General features: G+C 37.4%; 1 protein-coding gene across 3 annotated transcripts; it reads right to left on the bottom strand.

The window, feature by feature from the left end:
- Positions 1–234: 234 nt before the first annotated feature.
- LOC129281015 (microtubule-associated protein RP/EB family member 1-like) lies at positions 235–17389 on the bottom strand. Of its 3 annotated transcripts, none has more exons than XR_010296254.1 (7): positions 17234–17388; positions 16834–16979; positions 13807–13978; positions 12538–12677; positions 11712–11864; positions 5067–5984; positions 412–4525 (listed from the first exon to the last, which is right to left on the bottom strand). XR_010296254.1 is itself a non-coding variant. In XM_064112148.1 (7 exons), exons 1-6 carry the CDS (start codon positions 17352–17354, stop codon positions 8948–8950), a joined length of 825 nt encoding a protein of 274 aa, XP_063968218.1. In that variant the 5' UTR covers positions 17355–17388; the 3' UTR covers positions 412–5984; position 8947. The 3 variants fall into 3 exon arrangements, 2 of the variants coding, with proteins under 2 accessions (XP_054772978.1, XP_063968218.1); XM_064112148.1 differs by adding an exon at positions 8947–9040 and having other exon boundaries at positions 412–5984; XM_054917003.2 differs by having other exon boundaries at positions 235–5984; positions 17234–17389.
- Between the last annotated feature and the right edge of the window lie 4184 nt (positions 17390–21573).

Raw genomic sequence — 21573 nt, forward strand, 5'->3', positions numbered from 1 at the left:
TGTTGATCAAAGTTTCAATCAGGGTCTGTGTCTGCAGACTAGAAAGGGGGGGGGGGGGTGCGTGGAAGAACATAAAACGAACAAAATACACAGGATGGAGTAGGAGGGCAGAATGCAACAATTCAAAACTAATACAACAGCCAAATCAATCAAAGCCAGAAAGCAGTAATAAAAAAAAAAATGAAGGTTTGATGAAAATCCATCAAAGAACAGGTGCTATGAAACCTTGACCAATATTTTTCACTATTTTCTCTGCTTTTTAATAAAACCAAGTCACAGTTTGGAAATATTAATTTCCCAAACTGTATCAAGATGGCAGACCAAAGGACGATTTCATTGGTGTGACTGTAGCCTAACTGATAAAAAAGAAGAAAAATAAACTACCAAGAACAAATTACAACTGGCACAATATGTTGGATATAAACACGTCATTTGACCTGTATTTCAATAATATCCGTAATTCAAATAAACCATCATAAATATCATCGTAATACTCACAATGGCTGGATTATAGGTAAAACAACACAAACATTTTCAATATTATTTCACAATTTACATTAATTTTCAAAAATGTTGTATAAACAAACATGCCCACTCATGGAGCAAATAGATATTTGTTGTATTTTCGTACATTGTATGATTTGCCTCTTTTTTATGACCAAATAAATAATGATATTTAAAGGGTTTTTGATGTGAAATGGAATCCTAATTTTAATCTCATGTTTTACCCTCATAATAACCGAGTCTGCATATATGCTGGCTGGGGTCTGTGTAGTCTGCAATCACAGACTCATATTTGACACTTTAACCAATAACGGGTCTAGAGTAAAGACTAGATGCTAAAGGCTCTGTGTCAAATAAGAGACACAGTACATAGTGAATCTAGTCTCACTACTACAGACTCTGCAATATTCACTGACTATTTTTGCTCTGAGCCAATCAGATGTAAGGATTTCAGTAGCTTATAACAATAGTCAAAGAAATTCACCATCTGTTTCATGGAATGTTAGCCAGTTTTTGCATCATGAAGTCTGTTGAGAGAAGACTCCATGGATACTTGACTGGCATTGGCGGAAGGGGAGCATTTCATGGAACAATTTAATAGTCTCTGATATGCAACGTTTGTTATAAGGTACTGAAATCCTTGCATCTGATTGGCTCAGAATAACTTTGTCAGTGGAAATCACTGACCGGATGCATGATGAAACATTCCCCATTTTTTTTTTTACGAAGGTTACTGCAATGCTCACCTGAATGGTTCATGCATTTAAACTATGAGTACACCTCATTTTATCTAGTCTAGTCCATAAAAAACGTTGAACAATCTTGAGTTATTTCAAGGCAACCTCAACACCTAATAACCCTTAATTCTCATGTTTACAAAAGCATCAGATTATCGCAATAATATGCCCCTTAAACTTTCAAATACTCCTTTATACAAAACAAATGACTAAAAGATTGTAAAGCTCCTGTAAAATAGTCCATGACATTCAGAGCATTCTTGAAAGTGAGTTAATAGCAGTAATGAAATTTGCATATGCATGCTAATTGATTTCATAATCTAATTCAATTAATCAGCAGTTCACTTAATGGAAGTGTAAGATTTAATGTTAAGTTGTTACTTTCAGTTACACGTATACCTTTTTATTGATAACAACAGGGTCCAAAATCCTAACTGTTACAGTCCATGTACAGTAAATTTATTGAAAATGAAAGTCAAACATTATAATTACAAGGAATTCACACAATCTGTTAACATTGCAGATATAATTACAAACTGAAGTTTTCAAAAAGGAAGTGTAGGATGACAAAAATGAACAAAAACCCAACTGCAAGAGAGAAATATGAATTGACAAATTTGAATCGAAGCAGGAGAACATTTAAATCGGTAAGTCAATCACACAAAATAAATGATCAAATATATATCAGATTTTTATTTACTCTGGCGCATTAAAGTTAACCGGATTTCTGACTTATTGCCATCTCCACATTCAGCCGAGGGGGTGGGGGGGGGGGATGCCGTCTTGAGAAAATCACTGACAATAAGCTTCCCAGGTACACTGCATGTACAATAATGTTTGGTTGGGATGAAGGCTGCCCTCTTTAGTCTGACAGTGTATAAGGGATCAGAGCACACACAGATGCACAAAGTCAAGTGAGTGTTACACCAGAAATTATTCTACATGTATGTAGAATAAAGAGCAATTGATATAGAGCAATTTTAACACAACAGGCATGGCAAATCACATATAAAAAATGCATAATTTCTTCATCACATTGTTTTCCCAAACGAGAGTTCAGTTGGAGTTATCATATTTGCATCATCCAAACAATAAAGGAGATCAAAATAAAGTGAATGAATACTGGTAAATATCATTATTCTAATTCTAGGTGGAACAAGGTCTGCCGCTCAAATAGCATAAGGATGTTAAAAATCTATGTGGTATGCACAAGTGTATTTCAGTGCAAATACTAACCTCTTTTCCTTTGACATTCAACATTTTGGGAACACTCAAATTGTAAATTGGAATTATCAAGCATTCTTTCCACAGGATACAAAGCACTACTGCCCATATGCATGTGACCTCTAACATGATTTTGTGGTGAATAATAAAATTGCTTCAAGACAATACCTATAGGAATATCCTATAACACAGTCTCCAACAGGAGCCTTTCATGTCCATTAGATATCTCAAGTGAAAAATGCCAATATTCATTCTTTTGTCAAAGTGACCTTTTTATATCCATTTTTTTCTGATGTACATGTATGTATATCAAAATTGTGTGTTTTCTGTTTATCAATATGCATTCCTTTGTTCCCAAACCATAACATTATTAGGCACTTCATAGATGTATCACCTCTTTCTATATTATCAAACAAATAATGCATAGTTTTTTAAAATTTCAATGCATTAATTAGCATTCACATGTGTTTCATAACAAATCCCTCCTAGCCCAAACTTAAAATATCAATTGATTTTTTAAGTACATGTGCTTTCAAAATTCTCCTTAATTTTGTATGTTTTTAGTCCTTACCCTTTCCAAGTTCAAAGGAATTGACAAGCTAACAGACAAACCAATCACACAAACAAATAGGGTATGAAAGGTAACTCAACGCTTTATACATTTAATTTAAAAAAGAAAACTGATTCATACACATGCATGCGGTTGGAAAAAAAAACACACACACATGAAAATGATTCAGTCGGCGTCAAAAGTGCAAAATCAGCAACACATTTACTTCTTGTAAATGTGATTACATAGCTTAATATTATTTAGCAAATCATAAGGAATGCATAAGTGTTTCATAAAGTTCACCAGCTTCTTACTATTAGATAATCCAGTATATTATGGTCCTAGGCAAGAAATAAAAATTCACTAGACAATAATAAATGTTTGTAATAATAACGCTCCACATTAATGCATAGTAATTCTATATAATGAAATAACTCAACAGAAGTCAAATGTGATTGTGAAATACATTCAACTAAAATGTGCAAGTACAGATGCATTTATCCGTAGTATCCTTTAGGGTATACCATTCAGGTCAGGATTACAAGGAAACCAATTAAATGAATGTTAAAACCAGATTCATCCTTGTCGGGAGAAACAGGGTCTAGTAATGAATATGAGAATGGATGAACATGTTTAACAAGCAAAATGATAACCTCTGAAGAAGGCAATGGTAAAAACTATCCATTCAATTGGATTTGGGTGGTTCTATTACACAATAAACTATTTTGCTACAGAAAGAAGTGGATATTAAAAATGATATGGAGCCAAATTCACATAAGTGTACTACCTCACACCGTGCATACAAATGTTAATCTGCCCAACTTTGGCAAAAGGAAGCAGCTGACCCATCAGTCAAATCTAAGTTATTGTTGTTTCTTTAACACCCTTTGTATGTTGCACGAAATGCACGTTCATGCAAATTTCGGGGGAAGAAATGATCGTTCTAAGGAAAGATATTGAAGAAAATATGCTGTTGAATTGCCTTGACGCCTATCTAAATGATGAACACACATTGCTCATTTACAACAAATGATACTTTTGTGACTTGCTTCTTTTTGCCAAAGTATGGCAGTAATGTTTAGCATGAAGAATTGTGCTACATCTACATGTGTGTGTATGATTATTTCAGAATGTTCACACTGATTTTATTTATTTATTGTATTTATGCACATAAAATTGACCAGCAGCACATGCTGAAAGGGTCAATTTACAAAAATTCATGAAGTACAATATAACAAAGCAAATGAACAAAAACGTAATTACAGTATTCTACATCAAAACTTCAATCCAATTAAAATAATTTTATTGATAGTCAGAACTCCTAAAGTTCATGCACTCTTGTTCTTATTGCAGGTTTATGATTTAATTTTGAATAAATCAACTAAGTGTTTCAAGAAAATCAGGAATTCTTTAAAGAGACAGACTTCTGTATGAAAACCAGGAATTACTTGGGCTCATTGTCTTCAGAAGAATAGTACACATGTACATGTGTGTTAAGGCGACCGCACACCTTGCGACTGGTCCACGATCCGATTTTGTAACAATTGCATCTTGCTCATTTTCTGAAAATGTTAATGATAAGTATCTTTTTATTACAGGATCAAATTAGCTGAAAGAATACTAATATAACAATTTTGGACGATTGCAAGCCTTCAATTTGGAGTAAAGGCCAGATTAGTTTTAAATCGTAGCAAATCGTACGACTGCTATGACGTCATTACGACTCGATATTGAATTCGCTTTATACAGTATTCTGATAAGGATTATAGCATAGTCGCATTTTTTAATACAGGTATTCGTACGGTGATTTACAATGTAGAACATTACATAGTAGGATATTCCATGTCTCAATACTGTATTAGCATCAAATTCTACAATGTTTTATTCCAAAATCGGGTCACAGACCAATCACAAGGTGTGCGGTGGCCTTTATACAACGACAAGACTGGTGGTAGTTTGGTGCTCTGCTGACATGACCATCATTAATGAAGCTATGTCTGCCATACTAGTCGTATATTGATTCATTTAGTTTAAGAAAAACAACCGAACACTGGGATCTCTTTTGGGTTTTGATGAAAATAGCCGAATTTGTGAATATTGCATATTTGGCGACTTCATGAACCATTGGGCAAAGAGCACACAGATAACAAATAGAATTTTAGTAAATACAGTATAGAGATGAAAACTGACTGACTGATTATTAACTATTGTTTAAAAGTTGCCATGGTGAATAATGTACACTGCACAGTTTGTAGTCCTAGTCAAATGTGCCTAACTATACGTTTTGAGATGCCCAACTGTACAGTTCGAGGTGCCTAATTGTACAGTATGTTTTTTATGAACTCAACTAGACTTACGCTGCACAGTTTGTAGTCCTAGTCAAATGTGCCTAACTATACATTTTGAGATGCCCAATTGTACAGTTCGAGGTGCCTAACTGTACATTTTTGATGTGCGTAACTGTACAGTTTAATATGCCCAATTGTACAGTTTGATGTGCCTACTTGTACAGTTTGTTTTTTCAATGAACTCTATAAACCATACTTACGAAGAGAATATCTACCCATGAAGCATGCATCCAGACTGTGTAGGCTAGGCAGACAGCTACTCATCGCCAAAGGTCCTTTAATTGCCACACCGCACCCACTTTCTCCACTAAACTTCATCATTTGTTAAGCTTCAGGACGACTTTAAATACTAGATCTACAACATAAGAAGGATAGCTGAAGCCTCTCTCACACAAGTCCTTATCATACAACAATCATACGCATTTATGTAATAGATATATGTACAAACTTCTCTTCCCCTGTGATGGAGGCATCATTGATATTCTAACTATACCCAAATAAAATGTTCTGGTCGAGGGTAGGACTGGTTTAATACTCCTCCTGCTCTTGATCCAGTATCTCCTCTGGTTGGTAGTCGACGCCGCCAGCATCGCCTTCGTCATCTGGTTGCTCAAAACCATCCTGGAGATAAGGAAGAGACGAATATAGATTAAATAAAAATGGGTGTGGGTGTATTAAATGAGATTAAAAAGCAATGGGACTGGGAGAGAAAGGGTGATCATGGAGAGGTTATTAGAGAATGGGGGGGGGGGAGAATAAGCGACGGGGGCTTTAAAGGGCAAAGTGGGAGGGGCAAAACTGAAAAGCATAAACAAAAGTAGTGGAGGGGGATACTACGGGAAAGGAGCATGTACATTTACATAAGAGAAATAAAATCAGATGAATAGAGAGGGAATGGGGGGGGGGGCAGAGAGTGAGACAGAGAGAGAAGGGGGGGGGGGAGAGGTGTGAAAGGTGATAAGAGTAGAAGATGTGAGAAAAAGACGAAGGAGGGGGGGGGAGAATGGGGTTGAGGAAAACTTTCATTTTGAGATTATCAATTAAACCAATTTTCACATTTCATATGAAGAAAAAAAAAGGGCTTTCACTGAAAAGATAGACAATATGTATCACAAAACTTTCATTTTTGAGACGAGCCACCAGTAATAACAGACAAAGCACCAATAGATTTGAGAACGATGGTTCAGGTACAGTGGAAATTCATTTCAAAATACGTTTTTAGAAATAGTTTTGAAATTAAATCATGCATAGAAACAACAAATTTGAAGGTTTGAAACACTAGACAATGAGAACATAAGGAAGCGACATTAAATAATTATTTCAGAAGTGCTTCTCGCTGAGTTTGAGAATAAGAATTCCTTTTTATTTCTTTTCATATACATGTGGAGGACACATACACAGAACACTACCCCCTCAACATGAAATTTGCGGATCTATTCTTTCTTAAATGCCAAATAAAATGTGCAATTTTCAAATGATGTGCAATCATAGACAGCATGAAAATCCAGAGAAAAAAAAAAAGTTCTAAAAGCTGAATTCATTAAAAAAAAACATTTTCAAGGGACAATATATGGGAAATGTGTACAATTAAAACAGTGAAGAAATAATAATGTAGAATCTACATGTACATAAAGTCATGTCCTTTCAAATCGCCCACAAATAATAATGAAAATGTCACTTTTGGATGTTCAAAATTTACACATGAAAATTTCTTTCTTTGAAATGAATAAATGTCCTGAAGTTACATGAAAGGCAATTTCATGAACAGCGAAAATAAGGCAAGTAATGGACAGATAAAAAAAGGACATGGATGTTGAAAATAAAGTTTTTGTGGGTCGTCAATATTCAGACATTTTCACTCATGAAATGGGAACATTTGCCTCATTTTTTGTCATTCTTTACATCCTCAGGATATTTCCTTTTAAATAAAGTACACTCTTGTATCGATGAGTACATTGATGCACTAAAGTGCACTATAAAAGAGTTGTGTGAGGATCCACATTTTGGCTAAGTTTGAAATGCATGTCCTCAAAAGATAAAAAAAAATAGAATTAAAAATTAACCATTCCCATTACACAATTATGCACCAATAGCCATTAAGAAAATGTCAATTATCACTGGTGGAAAATTGTGCATGACAAAGTACTAGCAACAATATTACTGTAAAAGAAATAATGAAGGAGGAAAGGTGACAAAGTTCAAATAATTTACAGTCATTTCCATCAAAATTAATGAAAAAAAAACTTGGTATCAAATTAATAGGAAAGGGAAAGTCTGACAAGGAAAAAAAAATGTTGATAATGATATATAGAAACTAATTCAAAGCTCAAATCCAGTTTTAGTAGAATATTGAACTACTATTGCTCGTATCAGAAACTGATAGCAGTGTCACATTATACATCTTGAACAAACACATACATTGCAAGATTAAGAATAGCAGCGCATTCTTCAAATGGATGCAATACATGCTATGTAGATAACAATCACTCTTTAGCCATACTTGGGGAAATCTAAACCCCCGCGGCACTACCCCCGCCTAAGTTCTATGCAGAGCGTATGTTAGAGTTATTAAAGATAAATTGCTATGCCTTTTTGGCTACAGGGAATTCATCCTTAAAAAGGCAATTTATGCAGGAATCCCAAGCATCTTTTCACCACTAATTCTCACATAAGTCACAGACAAAGCAATGGGGAATGTATGTGGTAAAACTACTGCAGGTGAAAGACACTAAGCACCCCCTAAATGCTGCCAAAAGCAGAGCTACCTACCATATTTGAGAAAAAGTCTATAATTTCTTTTTATCCTATTTTCAATCCTAAAATAATATTTTTCTATAAAACATTGAAAAACATGTATACAAAAAAAAATCATCATTATTACAAGTTTCAAAAATGCTGTGTCACTTTCCCCTCCTACTAAATAGGACAACATCCTACTACATGTAATTGGCAGCTCTGTAAAAATTCTATCAAGCATCTCTCACGGTAGCCTTTCAATTTTCACCACTGTTTTGTCGATGGAAGTGAGAATTAGAACTGGAAGAAACTTGTGGTATTGGCGCATCGAAGACGCTGCTCAGATATTTGCGTTTAAAATCTTTATCATGGTGATGAAGAAAAACCTTCATAGCATCGTAATCTTGCTTACATTGTTGACTTCCTACTACAAAGTGAAGAAAATCAAACTATTTTGAGATTTTACCAAAACTGGAATTGAGGAAAGTAAGTAAAATAGAGCATAAAGGATAGTGGAATAATAGCATTTTAACATATATTTCAAGAGTGAAAGGAGAGGAGAAAAGAGGAGGGGAGGAAATGTGATGAGCAGGGATAAGAGAGGAGAGGAGCAAAGAAAAGAGAAACAAAGAGAAGCTAAAATAATGTAGAAGAGAAAAGATGCGAAGTGATGCAAAGAAAGAAGAAGAGAACAGAGAAGAGAAGACAAGAAAGCAACAAAAGCAAAACACATTTTAAAATATGGAATAAAGGGCAACAAAGATGATAGCAAAACATAAAGTTTTCAAGGACAGAAATTTCAAAGAGCTTCATGACGGACTGGACACCAATGGATATATTTCTCTACCCTAGTATTGGTCTGAGGTACGATCATCAAGATCGTCCAGGCTGCCTGGGTCTGAATCCGTCGCCCCAAAGTCCTCAGGAACCGCAAAGCCATCCTACGTATTCCCACGAAGCAAGAGGAGCAAGATATTAGGGATGGAAAGAAAGGGCGCTATTAAAGCAAAATCAATGATTTATCTCATAGTCATTTGAACAGTATTTATTTGCGTGACGTGAACTCCTCTTCATACCCGGAACACAAGTGCATTGGAAACTTGGTAAAATGAGCATTTTAGGATCATTCAAATTACTCCAGGCCCATAGTGCAATAAATCACAATTTATCATAGATTTCTAATAATTATTCTTATTGGCTAATAGCATTTGAGTAGCATGTGCATGGAACTGAAGATTTTTTTGTTAAAGCTGCTGCAAATTTTTACAAGGAATTGAAACTGATATGATGACAGATACTAGGTTTAGAAACACCTGTCAAGGAATGGTCATCTCTTTACACTAAGTTTCCAATGAACATGTATAAATAAGTGGTAGATATGAGTGATGGAAACAAGCCACTCAGTATTGAGGTAAGGGTCCTAAACAAAGAAGTCATAAGAGAAAAATATACACCAAGGATTGGAGGTGTGATGCCCATCTAAAGGGACCAAGAAAAGAAGTCTACAGTGTGGGCCAAGGCAGTCTGGGCATAGGAATCTCCTTTCCACTTTTATTTATCATGCTGCATGCAAGCTGGAAACAACACCACCATCATGATCCTCCACCATCAGCCAGGGCTAACCAGGAAAAAAAGGGGATAAAAATCATGAGTCACAGGCCACCTTGTGAGAGATTCCGATATCCTCAAATGCTTTGTCGATCTCAACTGCAAAGCAATGTTCTTCGGAGTCACCCTGAGGAGCGTCTGAGACAAGGGCAGTCGTAGTGGGGTCTTCTATAAAGTCTACGGTGTTTTCCCGGGAAAATTGCTGTGTCCCCACCCCAGGGCTAATTCTAGAAATTTCTGGACTAAGTGTCTGACTTTCTTGTTGGGGGTGATCAACAGCCATGGGGGCAGTCTCGGGGCTTACTCTATCTATATTTGGGGGATTTCCCAGGTCATCAGGCTTGTAATACACAGCTTCAACCAGGTTCCCAGCTCTACCTCTTATCAAGGATACATCTCTATATTTGTCATTGCTAAGGGTATCCGTCACAGATTCAAGAGGGGCCGGGTTTGAATGATAAAATGACGAAGCGTCAACGGCCCTGTCAGGGATTGGAGAAATGGGCCTTGGACTTGCATGAACATCAATCTTCCCTATGGTTTTTGAAATCCGACTAGAACTACTAGAGGACCCAGAAGGAAGATCTTTGTTGCTTGGATTACGATTCTGTTTGAGGGATGCTCGGGGAGGTTTTTCCTTCAAGGGCTTTTTGGCAGTTTTGGAAGTAGAGCTCTGCTTGGCAGTAGCCGTCTTGAAAGTTCCAGAATCATAGTCAACAGTCCTGTAGACAGGGTCTTCAATCCCGGGAATAGGGCCAGGGGTCTCTGGGATGGATTTTCCCGTCTTAGGGGGTGGTGCCCTTGGGATACCCCCAACCTTCCCTGGGGTGGACTCGGCCTTTCCCGGAACGGGACGGACTATCTCGGGGACAGGCCCAGGATTCCCTGGGGTAGTGTCAGCCACCACTGGGACAAAGTGTGAGGCTCCTGGAACAGAGAAGGGGGTCTTGGGCGGTTCCTGTCCTTGCTGTTTGGCACCAGGGTGCATCAAAATCCAATTAGATTCCTCCTGCTGAGGTGTGAAGTCTTCGAACACACCCTCCTTTGGACGGAATGCCATAATGTAAGGGATGCAAATGAAGCATTCAAAATTGTGTTACATGTTTATGAAGCAGTAATGAATGAAAGCAAGGCGTGAATCGATGTAATAACATACATGTATATCTAAAATGAATACTCTCTTTGCGTGCCTATTTTATTTATCAATGTTAAAAAATTAGAATAATAATCAAAATCCTATTTATAACTTCAAATTCAAAAAGGCAAGGCTTGTTGCATGTTACATCTTCTTTATGGTATTTCAACCAGGACTGACAGGGCTATATTCTGCCTGATAAGTCTTTATTCTAAAAGTCTTTTGGCACAAAGTTTTCTGACGAATTCCTGTTAATATCTGCATCAAAGTGTTTTCTCTCATCCCCCACAAAGCATCAAATGGATGACTGGTTTTTAATTTCAAATCTTTTGCTTACAAACTTGGAGCTAAAAGGGCTGTTTAGCTCCATTACAACACGCTCTTTTGGTAGCAGTATTTATATCTAGATAATATCAATCCCCGGAACCAAGCAGTGGGTACAATCAACAGCAAACTCACATATTTGGTATGATTAAGCCAAGGGCTCTGTGGATGAATTATGAACCACTGACCAGCGAATGAAAGCTGCACAAAATGCCATTTTCCCCAGAAATGTAATGGACTTCGTAAATTGGAGGGAAAAAAGGCCCCCATAAATCAATACGAGGTTCAAGACAAAATGTAATTTGGAATGGAATTATTAATGGGGAAGTGTACAATACATACATGTACCACCCTGCCCCCCCCCAAAAAAAAAAAATCCTAGATGCAAGTGAGTAATTTCAATTGATTGCTTTGTTAACAAAGGGAAAAAATTCTGGCATTTTATTCTGGTGGCCATAAAAGGGTTTGACTTATCACCTCTGTTGCATGTAAGACTTTCAATACTGGTGGCAACTAAAACAGAATTGATTGATATCAAGTATTACCTCTGTTGCATATAAAACTTCCAATATTCTTGAGATGCCACTGTGTGGTTGGTCTTCAAATTCTGAGCAGATGACTTCGATATCTCGTAACTTTCCAAAGTAGAAATCTCTCTCCTTTTCTAGCCCAGTTATCGTCACTAATGATTCATCAAGCTATAAATAAAGAGGAGTATTTACAGAATTGTTATTACAGAGCGCCATGCTGCTGGCATCACCAATAGTGCCAATATCATAGTCATCATTGTCATTATCATCATCACCATCTATTCACCACCACCCCCACTACCACCCCTACCAGTACCATCAACACCATCATCATCGGCACTACCACCATTACCCATCACTATCATCATCCTCGTTATCTTCATCACTGTCACTATCATCATCATCATCATCACCGCCACCATCACCATCATCATCATCATCATCATCATCATCATCATCATCATCATCATCATCATCATCATCATCATCACCATCATCATCATCATCATCATCATCATCATCATCATCATCATCATCATCATCATCATCACCACCATCATCATCATCATCATCATCATCATCATCATCATCATCATCATCATCATCATCATCATCATCACCATCACCATCACCACCACCACCACCACCACCACCACCACCACCTTCATCAACATCATCATCATCTTCTTCTTCATCATCATCATCATCATCATCATCATCATAACATCGGATGATTTCATCGAGAACTGTAAAAAATATTTACATTTACAACCATTTGTCTAATGGTGACATTAACAACAAATAAAATATAGACAAAAACAAGTCAATCAGTATAACTGACCTGTAACTGAAGATCTGTGACCTGTGCATTTGTTACTGCTGCTCCAGCTTTACTTGATGCAGCTGGTTTTGAGGGTGCTGGTTTCGATGCTGCTGGTTTTCTGGTGGGTTGTGCTGCTGGAGCTGTTTTGGCTTTCATCACTGGAGGGGAAGGGGGGGGGGGGGTGATCATTTCAAATCAATTGAATTCATAATTAGAGTTTCAGGAAGCATGAGTGTTTTCAGGGCCCGGTCTTACAAAGAGTTACGATTGATCCGATCAATCGCAACTATGGAAAGCCAGCAAAAATCAACATCTAAAATACATATTTTCTAGAAATGATGTGTAGTCATACATTCACTGTTTTCTTGACAATTCAGTATGCTTCTCTTTGTTTCCAAAGGACATTGAGCAAATTTCCCTAAGAAAATAATATGACGTTGATGGATTTCCATATACTTGAGATTGATCGGATCAATCGTAACTCTTTGTAAGACGGGGCCCTGCAGATCAGCGAGGGCATTAACAGTCACACAAACGAAACCGACTCCAAACCGAATAATGTGTCTACAGCTGGAAATCTCGTTATTGCTTTGGTTGGTCTGAGGAGCGTTCTAGGGGAGGACTTGTCGGACGTTTTTTCCGACAAGTCCTGTTTTATCAGAGAGTTACACTACAGTAACAGTGCCTCTGAGCCAATCAAAATCAAGGAAAGATGTCAGACCTGACAACTTGTCGGGCGAAAATGTTGATGAAACGCTCCCTTGCAGTTGGTTCTGCCCGTGTGACTGTGGCTCAAGAATTACCAATGCAACTCGTGTAAATCTTGTAATGAGATTTTCCAGCATGCCCAAATGCAAGATCGATTCCCAGAAATACAACCAACAAGACATGCAACGTGTTAATCAATCATGGTGCACTCCAGGCTGAAAATAATACAGGTGTAATACATAAATGAATAGAGTAAAATTCACTGAGCAAAACGTTGGAAAATTCATCAAAATCTAATATAAGTAACTGAATTATTGAATTTCAAAGCAATATTTTGTGAAAACAGTTAAATGTACACCATTATGAAACTGCAATAGGATGCCTGAAAAAGTTATAATCCCACTTTCCTTTTTTTTCATATGTCATGTGTGTATGATCAGTCTCCCTTATAACAAAAGTGTAGTATAGACTAAATGGAAATTAATCAACTGACTAAGACTAGATGGATAATACTTCAAACAAATGTGGCATTACACTATCTGAGAAGTAGGTCAAGTGGTAATAGTGGCCTATACTAACCTGGAGCGGTTTTCTTTGGACCTCCTGTTCCTCCGACCGATGCTCCTCCCCTTGCTGCTGCCGCATCATACTCCTGACCGCTGTAATTCGCATCGAAGAACTTCTTGAACCACTGCGCAAATTCAAAGTTGTCTTGAAACTTCCCATTGACAAGCTTTTGTATAGGAATTACCTGAAAACAGAAATAGGAAAGAGGATCACACATAAGACTACAGCATCACGATATTGCTTATTTGGATGTACATGTAGATCATTCTTAGTCAAACATTGTCAATTAATGTTCTAATAAAACTTTTTTTAGCTAAATTAAGAGGAAGACTAAAACAGAATTGATACGGGGAAATATAATAGTGGGTAGGGATGAGCATTATGAGTATTTCCCATTAAGAAACCTGGTTCAAGTTGAATTGGAGTAGAAATAATGTCTGTATTTTTATAGTATTTTCAAGGCAGATTTGGTGTCCAATCTTGGAGTTGTAGAGAGCACACAGAGTTCACTTTAGGAAACAGGATGCCACCAGAGGTGGTGGCAATGTCCAGTCCGGGTGGGTGTTTCATAAAGCTGTTCGCAAGTTAAGAGCAACTTTAAGAGCGACTGGTGAACCTTTTTTGCATGCTAAATAATCACCAATGAACATTTAATTGTGAATATCATTTACCACAAGAAAGGATCACCAGTAGTTCTTAAAGTCGCTCTTAACTTACGAGCAGCTTTATGAAACGGCCCCCAGGAGTTGTAGACGGCCCACTAATAGTTCATTTTGGGAACCAAGACAACACCAGAGACAGCGGTTGTATACGATCCAGGAGAACTGGACAGCCCCATAGAGTTCCTTTCTGGGACAAGACGAGCAGGGATTCTGATAAGAAAACCGAAATTTGGCCCGGACGGCGGATGTGGAACCAGAGTTTTCCTTCAGAAACATCACTACTCAAGACCAATAGGGGAATTTCACCCTGATGAAAAATTTGTTGTAAAAATACCAGAAAAAAAAAATCAAAAATATTAGTGAAGGTTCGAGGAAAATCCATCAAAGATTAACAAAATTATTAGGATTTTGAATTTTTTATTAGTGATGTCACATACATGTACGAACAGCAGTTATTTCAATATGCATGAATTTCAATCTTTTAATGGTTCATTACTAAAAAATTTCTTCATTCAGGATAAGGAGTGAAATAATTTTCATTTCTTTGAGAAAAAGACATATCATTGATTTTTAAAGTCAAGATACATGGGGAGCTGCTTGCATATGACGTAGCAAATCAAAAATTTAAATTCTTTGATGGATTTTCCTGAACATTCAGCAATATTTTCAATTATTTTTTTCTGCTATTTTTACAATAAACTATTTGTCAGGGTGAACTTCCCCTCTATTAAAATCAACACCATCTACGGTATTTTAGAGGAGCCCAGGAAATGCACGCAGGGGCATATATTCAGAACTCAGGTTGAATTTAAACCTTGATCTAAAGTTGTGGTTCAATTATGGACAGTCAATTTTGACACAAATCTTTTAACAGTACAGGTGGGTGTTTCATAAAGCTGTTCATATTAAAGTTACGAGTGACTTTACAAACGACTGATGATCCTTTCTTGTGGTAAATGGTATCCACCAGGTTTTCATTCGTGTTGATTTTTAACCAATGAAAGGATCACCAGCTGTGTGTAAAGTTATTTGTAACTTACGAACGGCATTATGAAACACCCACCTGGGTCCCGTAACACAAAGGTTAGCGATTATTTGTACGCTTGATTTTCACGATTCATTGTACATTGTAGTCAACGCAATCAATCATAGAAAATTGTTGTACGATCATTGCTAAGCTTTGCGTTACGGGACCCAGGTGGATATTTCATAAAGCTGTTCGTAATTTAAGAGTGACTTTAAGAACGACTGGTGATCCTTTCTTGTGGTAAATGGTATATTCATTGGCGATGGTTAAGCGCGTAAGGTTCACCACTGACCAGTCATTCTTAAAGTCGCTCTTAACTTAAAGGAGAATGAAACCCTTGAAACCAGCTGAATCCATATCAAAGAGAAAAATCAAAGAAACATATTGTTGAAAGTTTGAGGAAGATTGAATGAATAATAAGAAAGTTATGATCATTTGAATATTGAGATCACTAATGCCATGTAGATCCTCCCATTGGCAATGCGACCAAGATCTGTGATGTCACACACGTACAACTCCCTCATTACTTTAGTACTTATTTCACTTATATTCTCACTTTTATAGAGTCTATCACAAGGTGAGGTGTTCTCTTTATGAGAGGACAAGTACAGAGGTTTCACAACATTATATCATTGATGAATTGTTTGTCATATGATTAGAATGAGCAAAAAGAGATGTTTTGGGGTATATTTTCAGTGTCCAAAAGGGGAGAGTTGTTCATCTGTGACATCATAGATCTTGGTCGCATTGCCAATGGGAGGATCTCCATAGCATTAGTGATCTCGACATTCAAATGCTCATAACTCTTCTATTGCTAGTCCTATTTTACTCAAACTTTTGTTGATCTTATTCTTTGAGTTTTCTGCTTTCACAAAAGCTAACTTGCTCCAAGAGTTTCATTCTCCTTTAAGAACAGCTTTATGAAACACCAACCAGGTTTGAGTCATCAGCTCAACTCTTACTCAGGTCATTCATAACTGTCTGGGAATAATAACTAAAATCAGTTTTCTTCACCATTGCAGCATGATCAAAGAGCATTGTAATCATAAGAAACATACAATGTTAACAAAATGTTGACATTTTGACTTCCCATCATTTTAACAGTATGGCCTATTTTAATCAGACTCCATGATACTAGCCAGGATCTCTAATGACAGAAAATAAAAAGAAAATGTCTGGGCCCAGTTGCATAAAAGTAATATCATCATGGTAACTTTGTCATGCAATCGTAACGTGCACGGAAGCCTTGATTTTGATTGGCCGTTGATCAGTGTTACCACGTGGTAGTTACCATTGAATGGCGAACTTTTTATCAATAACAACTTTTATGCAATGGGACCTTGGTCTTACCTTGTCTACCCCGCATTTCTTGAAAGCTTTCTGTAGCATCTTGAAGTTTTCAATAAACTGATGCTCCTGCTTTGCATCAAACCTCACTTTCTTCAATGCGACACAGTTCTCAAAAAGCATGTCCATGAACTGGCAATACGCAGCCCCTGTAAATGAGATGGGAGAGATAAGATTGAAATGAATTCATTTTGAATAGAATCAAGTCTGTAACACATACAACTATGTAATATTGTTATTTTCTCTCTATGTTATTGGACTATTCTTTGCTTAATTGAATATATTTAGTCTCTGATGTCATCACTTTAATTCAATTGTGCCAAATTAATCTTATATATACATTTTATTATTGATGAAAATATATTAATGTTGACATTAAAAAGCTGTACAAGTTAACACTTACCATTACAGAGATTCTCCACCTTTGAGATGTTCATTTGCAAACTGTCATTGACCCATCTAACCATATCATGTCTGCTGATGTTTTCAGTAGTCACTGATGTTGATATAACATTGACAGCCATTTTGTATGAACAAATTAATCACAGGTCTGCAAAAAAAAAAACAAGACGAAGAAGAGGTTACAAAGCAGAAAATAATTTTGCCTTACAAATCTGAATAGCATTTTTGGTCAAAAGAGAAAAGCTCTCAGCTAATAAAGTAATGTACAGTCCCATGTATTAAATATGCTATACAAAAGACTTAATACATAGCAGTCTTTCAAAAATGTGGAGCAAATAGCAATGCGATACCAGGAAAATTATTCCCTGCAAAGACATACTACAATGTAAGAGGTAAACAGGTGTCATTTTCAACTACACTCACATGAAGTATTTTGATTCTTTTTCCTCTCCGTTAATGGTATAAGAGAGGGAAGGCTCACAAAAATTGTAATGTATAACATTCCGTGGTTGAAACATAAATTCATAATGGAAGGACTGGAAGCACACATAAGTGCCAAAAGAAATGGAAACAGCAATGCTCAATATCCAGGACCACCCAAGGCATGTCCTTGGATCAGTTGGATGTCCTAGACTGGCCTCCATGGATGATTTCAAGTATGGTGTTGAAATCTGGGGTGGGTGTTGTGACAACACCAACACCAGCCACAACAACGTACTTGAAATCAAGCTGGTGTTGGGATTGACCTCGGAAAAAATGATGTATTTCTGGCAGTTCGTGTTGAAGGCTGGTGTTGACGATCTACGTGTAATTTCCCCATTTACCAACACCAACCTCCAGGGATTGGGAAAATCGTGATTTCAAGTTCGGTGTTGGCAATCTCGAGCTAGCGAAACAGGCGGCGAACACGATGAAACATCCCTGTAAAATTAGCTTTTACAGAAATATGAGTACAAATCATTTGAGCATCATATTTTGATAAATAACTAGAGATGCTCGGCGGGTGGCGCAGCCGAGCACATGTATCCCCCACGTCATCCGTCATTGCGATATATAGAGCTCACACAGAAATTTGACAAATAAATACAATCATCATGGCGACAATGACCCTGCCCACATTTTGCCTGTGGGTACCAAATTTGATGACAATAATATGACGTAGCAGCGTGACTCTGCAGAACCTAAAGTATTGTCCAGTATCACCTGTTGGGGAATACAATTATAGAGTAATCTGGATATATTTAGTAAACCTAACCCTAAGACCCCCACCAAAAATGATAGGCATCTTCGCTTCACCTTCTAATATTGCCCCTGTGTGCCAACTGTTATGACAAACTGGAAAAAAGCAGATCATTTACAGGTTTTACCAAATTTTCCACAAAAATATGTTTCTCCTTTTCTTTCATCCCCTTCACTAACCTGATTGGTCTTCTCTACTCGCTAATGCCCCTTTTGTCTCCTTGTTTCTAGTGTTGCTGTAGCTTGTCTGTGGTCTATATTATGGTTGTTCCACTTTATATGTTTGTCATTTTGCCTCCGACAAAGATTCTGCTAGGATCGAAAGCTTAGGCCCCTTTTGACTTTCTAAAAATATGTTTACCATGGCAACGATGTCTCTGCCCACACCAAAATCAATAGGCAGCTTTGCTTTATGGACCTTCATGCCACATTTGAAGATGATCGGAGAAGAAATGCAGCTGGTAGAGCGCTCACAAGGACATCTCTGCTATTTCCACAAAAACTCGTTACCATGGCAACGATGTCTCCGCCCACACTAAAATCAATAGGCGGCTTTGCTTTACCATAATGGACCTTCATGCCACATTTGACGATGATCGGAGAAGAAATGCAGCTGGTAGAGCGCTCACAAGGACATCTCTGCTATTTCCACAAAAACTTGTTACCATGGCAACGATGTCTCCGCCCACACTAAAATCAATAGGCGGCTTTGCTTTACCATAATGGACCTTCATGCCACTTTTCCTACCTGACCCTGATGATTCTGGTATTGATAAAGAACAGGGCCATCCTCTATCGGTGATTTGTGATGTATGTAAAACTTATTATCATCGACAATGCAGTGGCCTATCAGATGAAATTTTTGAGATCATCAGCAAATTTGGCACGCAGGGCACTCGAGACATACCATGGCATTGTTCGATCTGTAAGAAGTATGCTCAAGTGATGTTTGATGAGATGATTGATTTAAAAAGAAGGCAAGATTTGTTAGAAAGAGAATTCAATCAAGTCAAAGAAAAGCTGAAAAGTGTTGGCGAACTCGGGCCAACAGTGGTGAGTGAAGATGACCCAAACCTCTATAGCGCCGTAAAGGAAGTAATGGAACAAGATAAAAGACAGAAGAATATTGTATTTACCAATATGGCTGATGTCACGGCTACAAGTACGCAGAAAGCTGTATTGAAAGCCACCAAAGACCTATTTCAAGGCAAACTCCAAGTAAGCTCTAGTGATATTGAGAAAGCCGAAACCATTGTCACAGAAAAAGGAGTTCTAGTAAAGGTACAGATGAAAAACTTAAAAGCTAAGAAAACGGCACTCTCTAATGCAAAACTCCTGCAACACGATGAGGTGTCAAAAAATGTATACCTGAAGCCAGACCTGACTTACAAACAGCGATGCAAAGAAGCCAAATTAAGACTAGAACTGAAGCGTCGGAGGGAAATGGGAGAGAGGAATCTGAGGATAGTGAGGGGAAAATCATGGAAATAGACCCCCCTCCAGTAAAGGAACTGAAGTAAACACTTCAATACTAAGCACCACTGTATATAGCGCACCATTAAAGCACAATGAAGCAAATTTTTTAATTGATCCAAGAACTTCAGAGGTAAACCACCATGGAGAGGATCCACTAGATTATGAGTTATCCAAGTTCTCAAGGAAACAAGAAGCAATCAAAGACAACCAACCAGAAAAGCACAAGAACTTTTATAATGACATGGATCATAACTCCCAAAATAAAGCAAGTATTACAGTAAACCAAACATTAAAGGAAATGTCACTAGAAAGAAGTTGAAATGCATATTAACAAATGCCCAAAGCATCGTCAACAAAAGAGACGAACTACAGAGTACTGTATACCAAGAAGAGCCAGATATAATAAGCATTGTAGAGACATGGCTAAATAGTAAGATATCAGATGCTGAGATACAAATTCCCGGTTATCAAGCCACTCGACTAGATAGGCAAAACAGACCACATGGAGGTGTTCTATTGTACACCAAGGAAGGAATAGAAGTACAACAAAGGACAGATTCTGAGCTAAATATCTACGACGAAGCACTATGGTGTGATATCACTAGCCAAGGCACAGAACTAGATTTGTTAATTGGTATTGTGTACAGAAGCCCCAACAATACAAATGAAGAGAACGACAACTTAAACAAAGCCTTATGCCTGCTAAATAAAGTACAGAAAGACATCTTGATTATGGGCGACTTTAATTATCGTGATATTAATTGGGAAACGATGCAAGCAGGCTCAGGCAAGTCAGAAGCTTTTTTGGATGTTATTATGGACAACCTGTGGACTCAACATGTGTCCGCACCGACGAGACAAGAATCACTCCTGGACCTTGTGATTATATCAAACCCTTGTGCAATCCATGAAGTTGAAATCATAGCACACTTGGGAAATAGTGACCATAATATGCTACGATGGGATACAAACTACTACGTAAATCAGAATGACACTGTACCTAAACGAGACTTCAAATCTGCCAACTTTGATGCAATCAGATGTAAATTAGAAGAGATTGATTGGAATAACAAACTAAACAACAAATCAGCTGATCAGGCATGGAATGAAACTAAGGCTGTGCTTCATCGGCTAATATATGACTATGTACCTACAAAACAACAACGCAAAAAGAAGAAGACGCTGTGGCTCACGAGGAGAGCACAGAAATTGATTCGTCGCAAACACAGAGCATGGAAGCGATATAAATCCCAGAAGACAACTCAAAGATTTGAGCACTATAAGCAGTGCCAGAAAGAGGCAAAGCATGAAGTAGAAGTAGCCAAAAGAAGCTTTGAGAAAAGACTAGCTGAGAATATAAAGGAAGATACTAAAAGCTTCTATGCATATGTGAGGACGAAACAGAAGGTAAAGGATTCCGTCGGGCCTCTTAAGAATGAAGCTGGCAAAACAATTAACCCAGGAGTTGATACAGCTAACGCCCTCAACAACTATTTTGTGACGGTGTTTGCAGATGAGAAAAATGAAGCACCCTTTCCTGAAACAATATTTCAAGGACCTAATGACATGTTTCTCAAAGACTTCTCGATAACCGATGAATGTGTCAGAAAGAAATTGGAAGCGCTT

Source organism: Lytechinus pictus, chromosome 17 (genome assembly GCF_037042905.1).
Source record: "Lytechinus pictus isolate F3 Inbred chromosome 17, Lp3.0, whole genome shotgun sequence".
Taxonomy (NCBI): domain Eukaryota; kingdom Metazoa; phylum Echinodermata; class Echinoidea; order Temnopleuroida; family Toxopneustidae; genus Lytechinus; species Lytechinus pictus.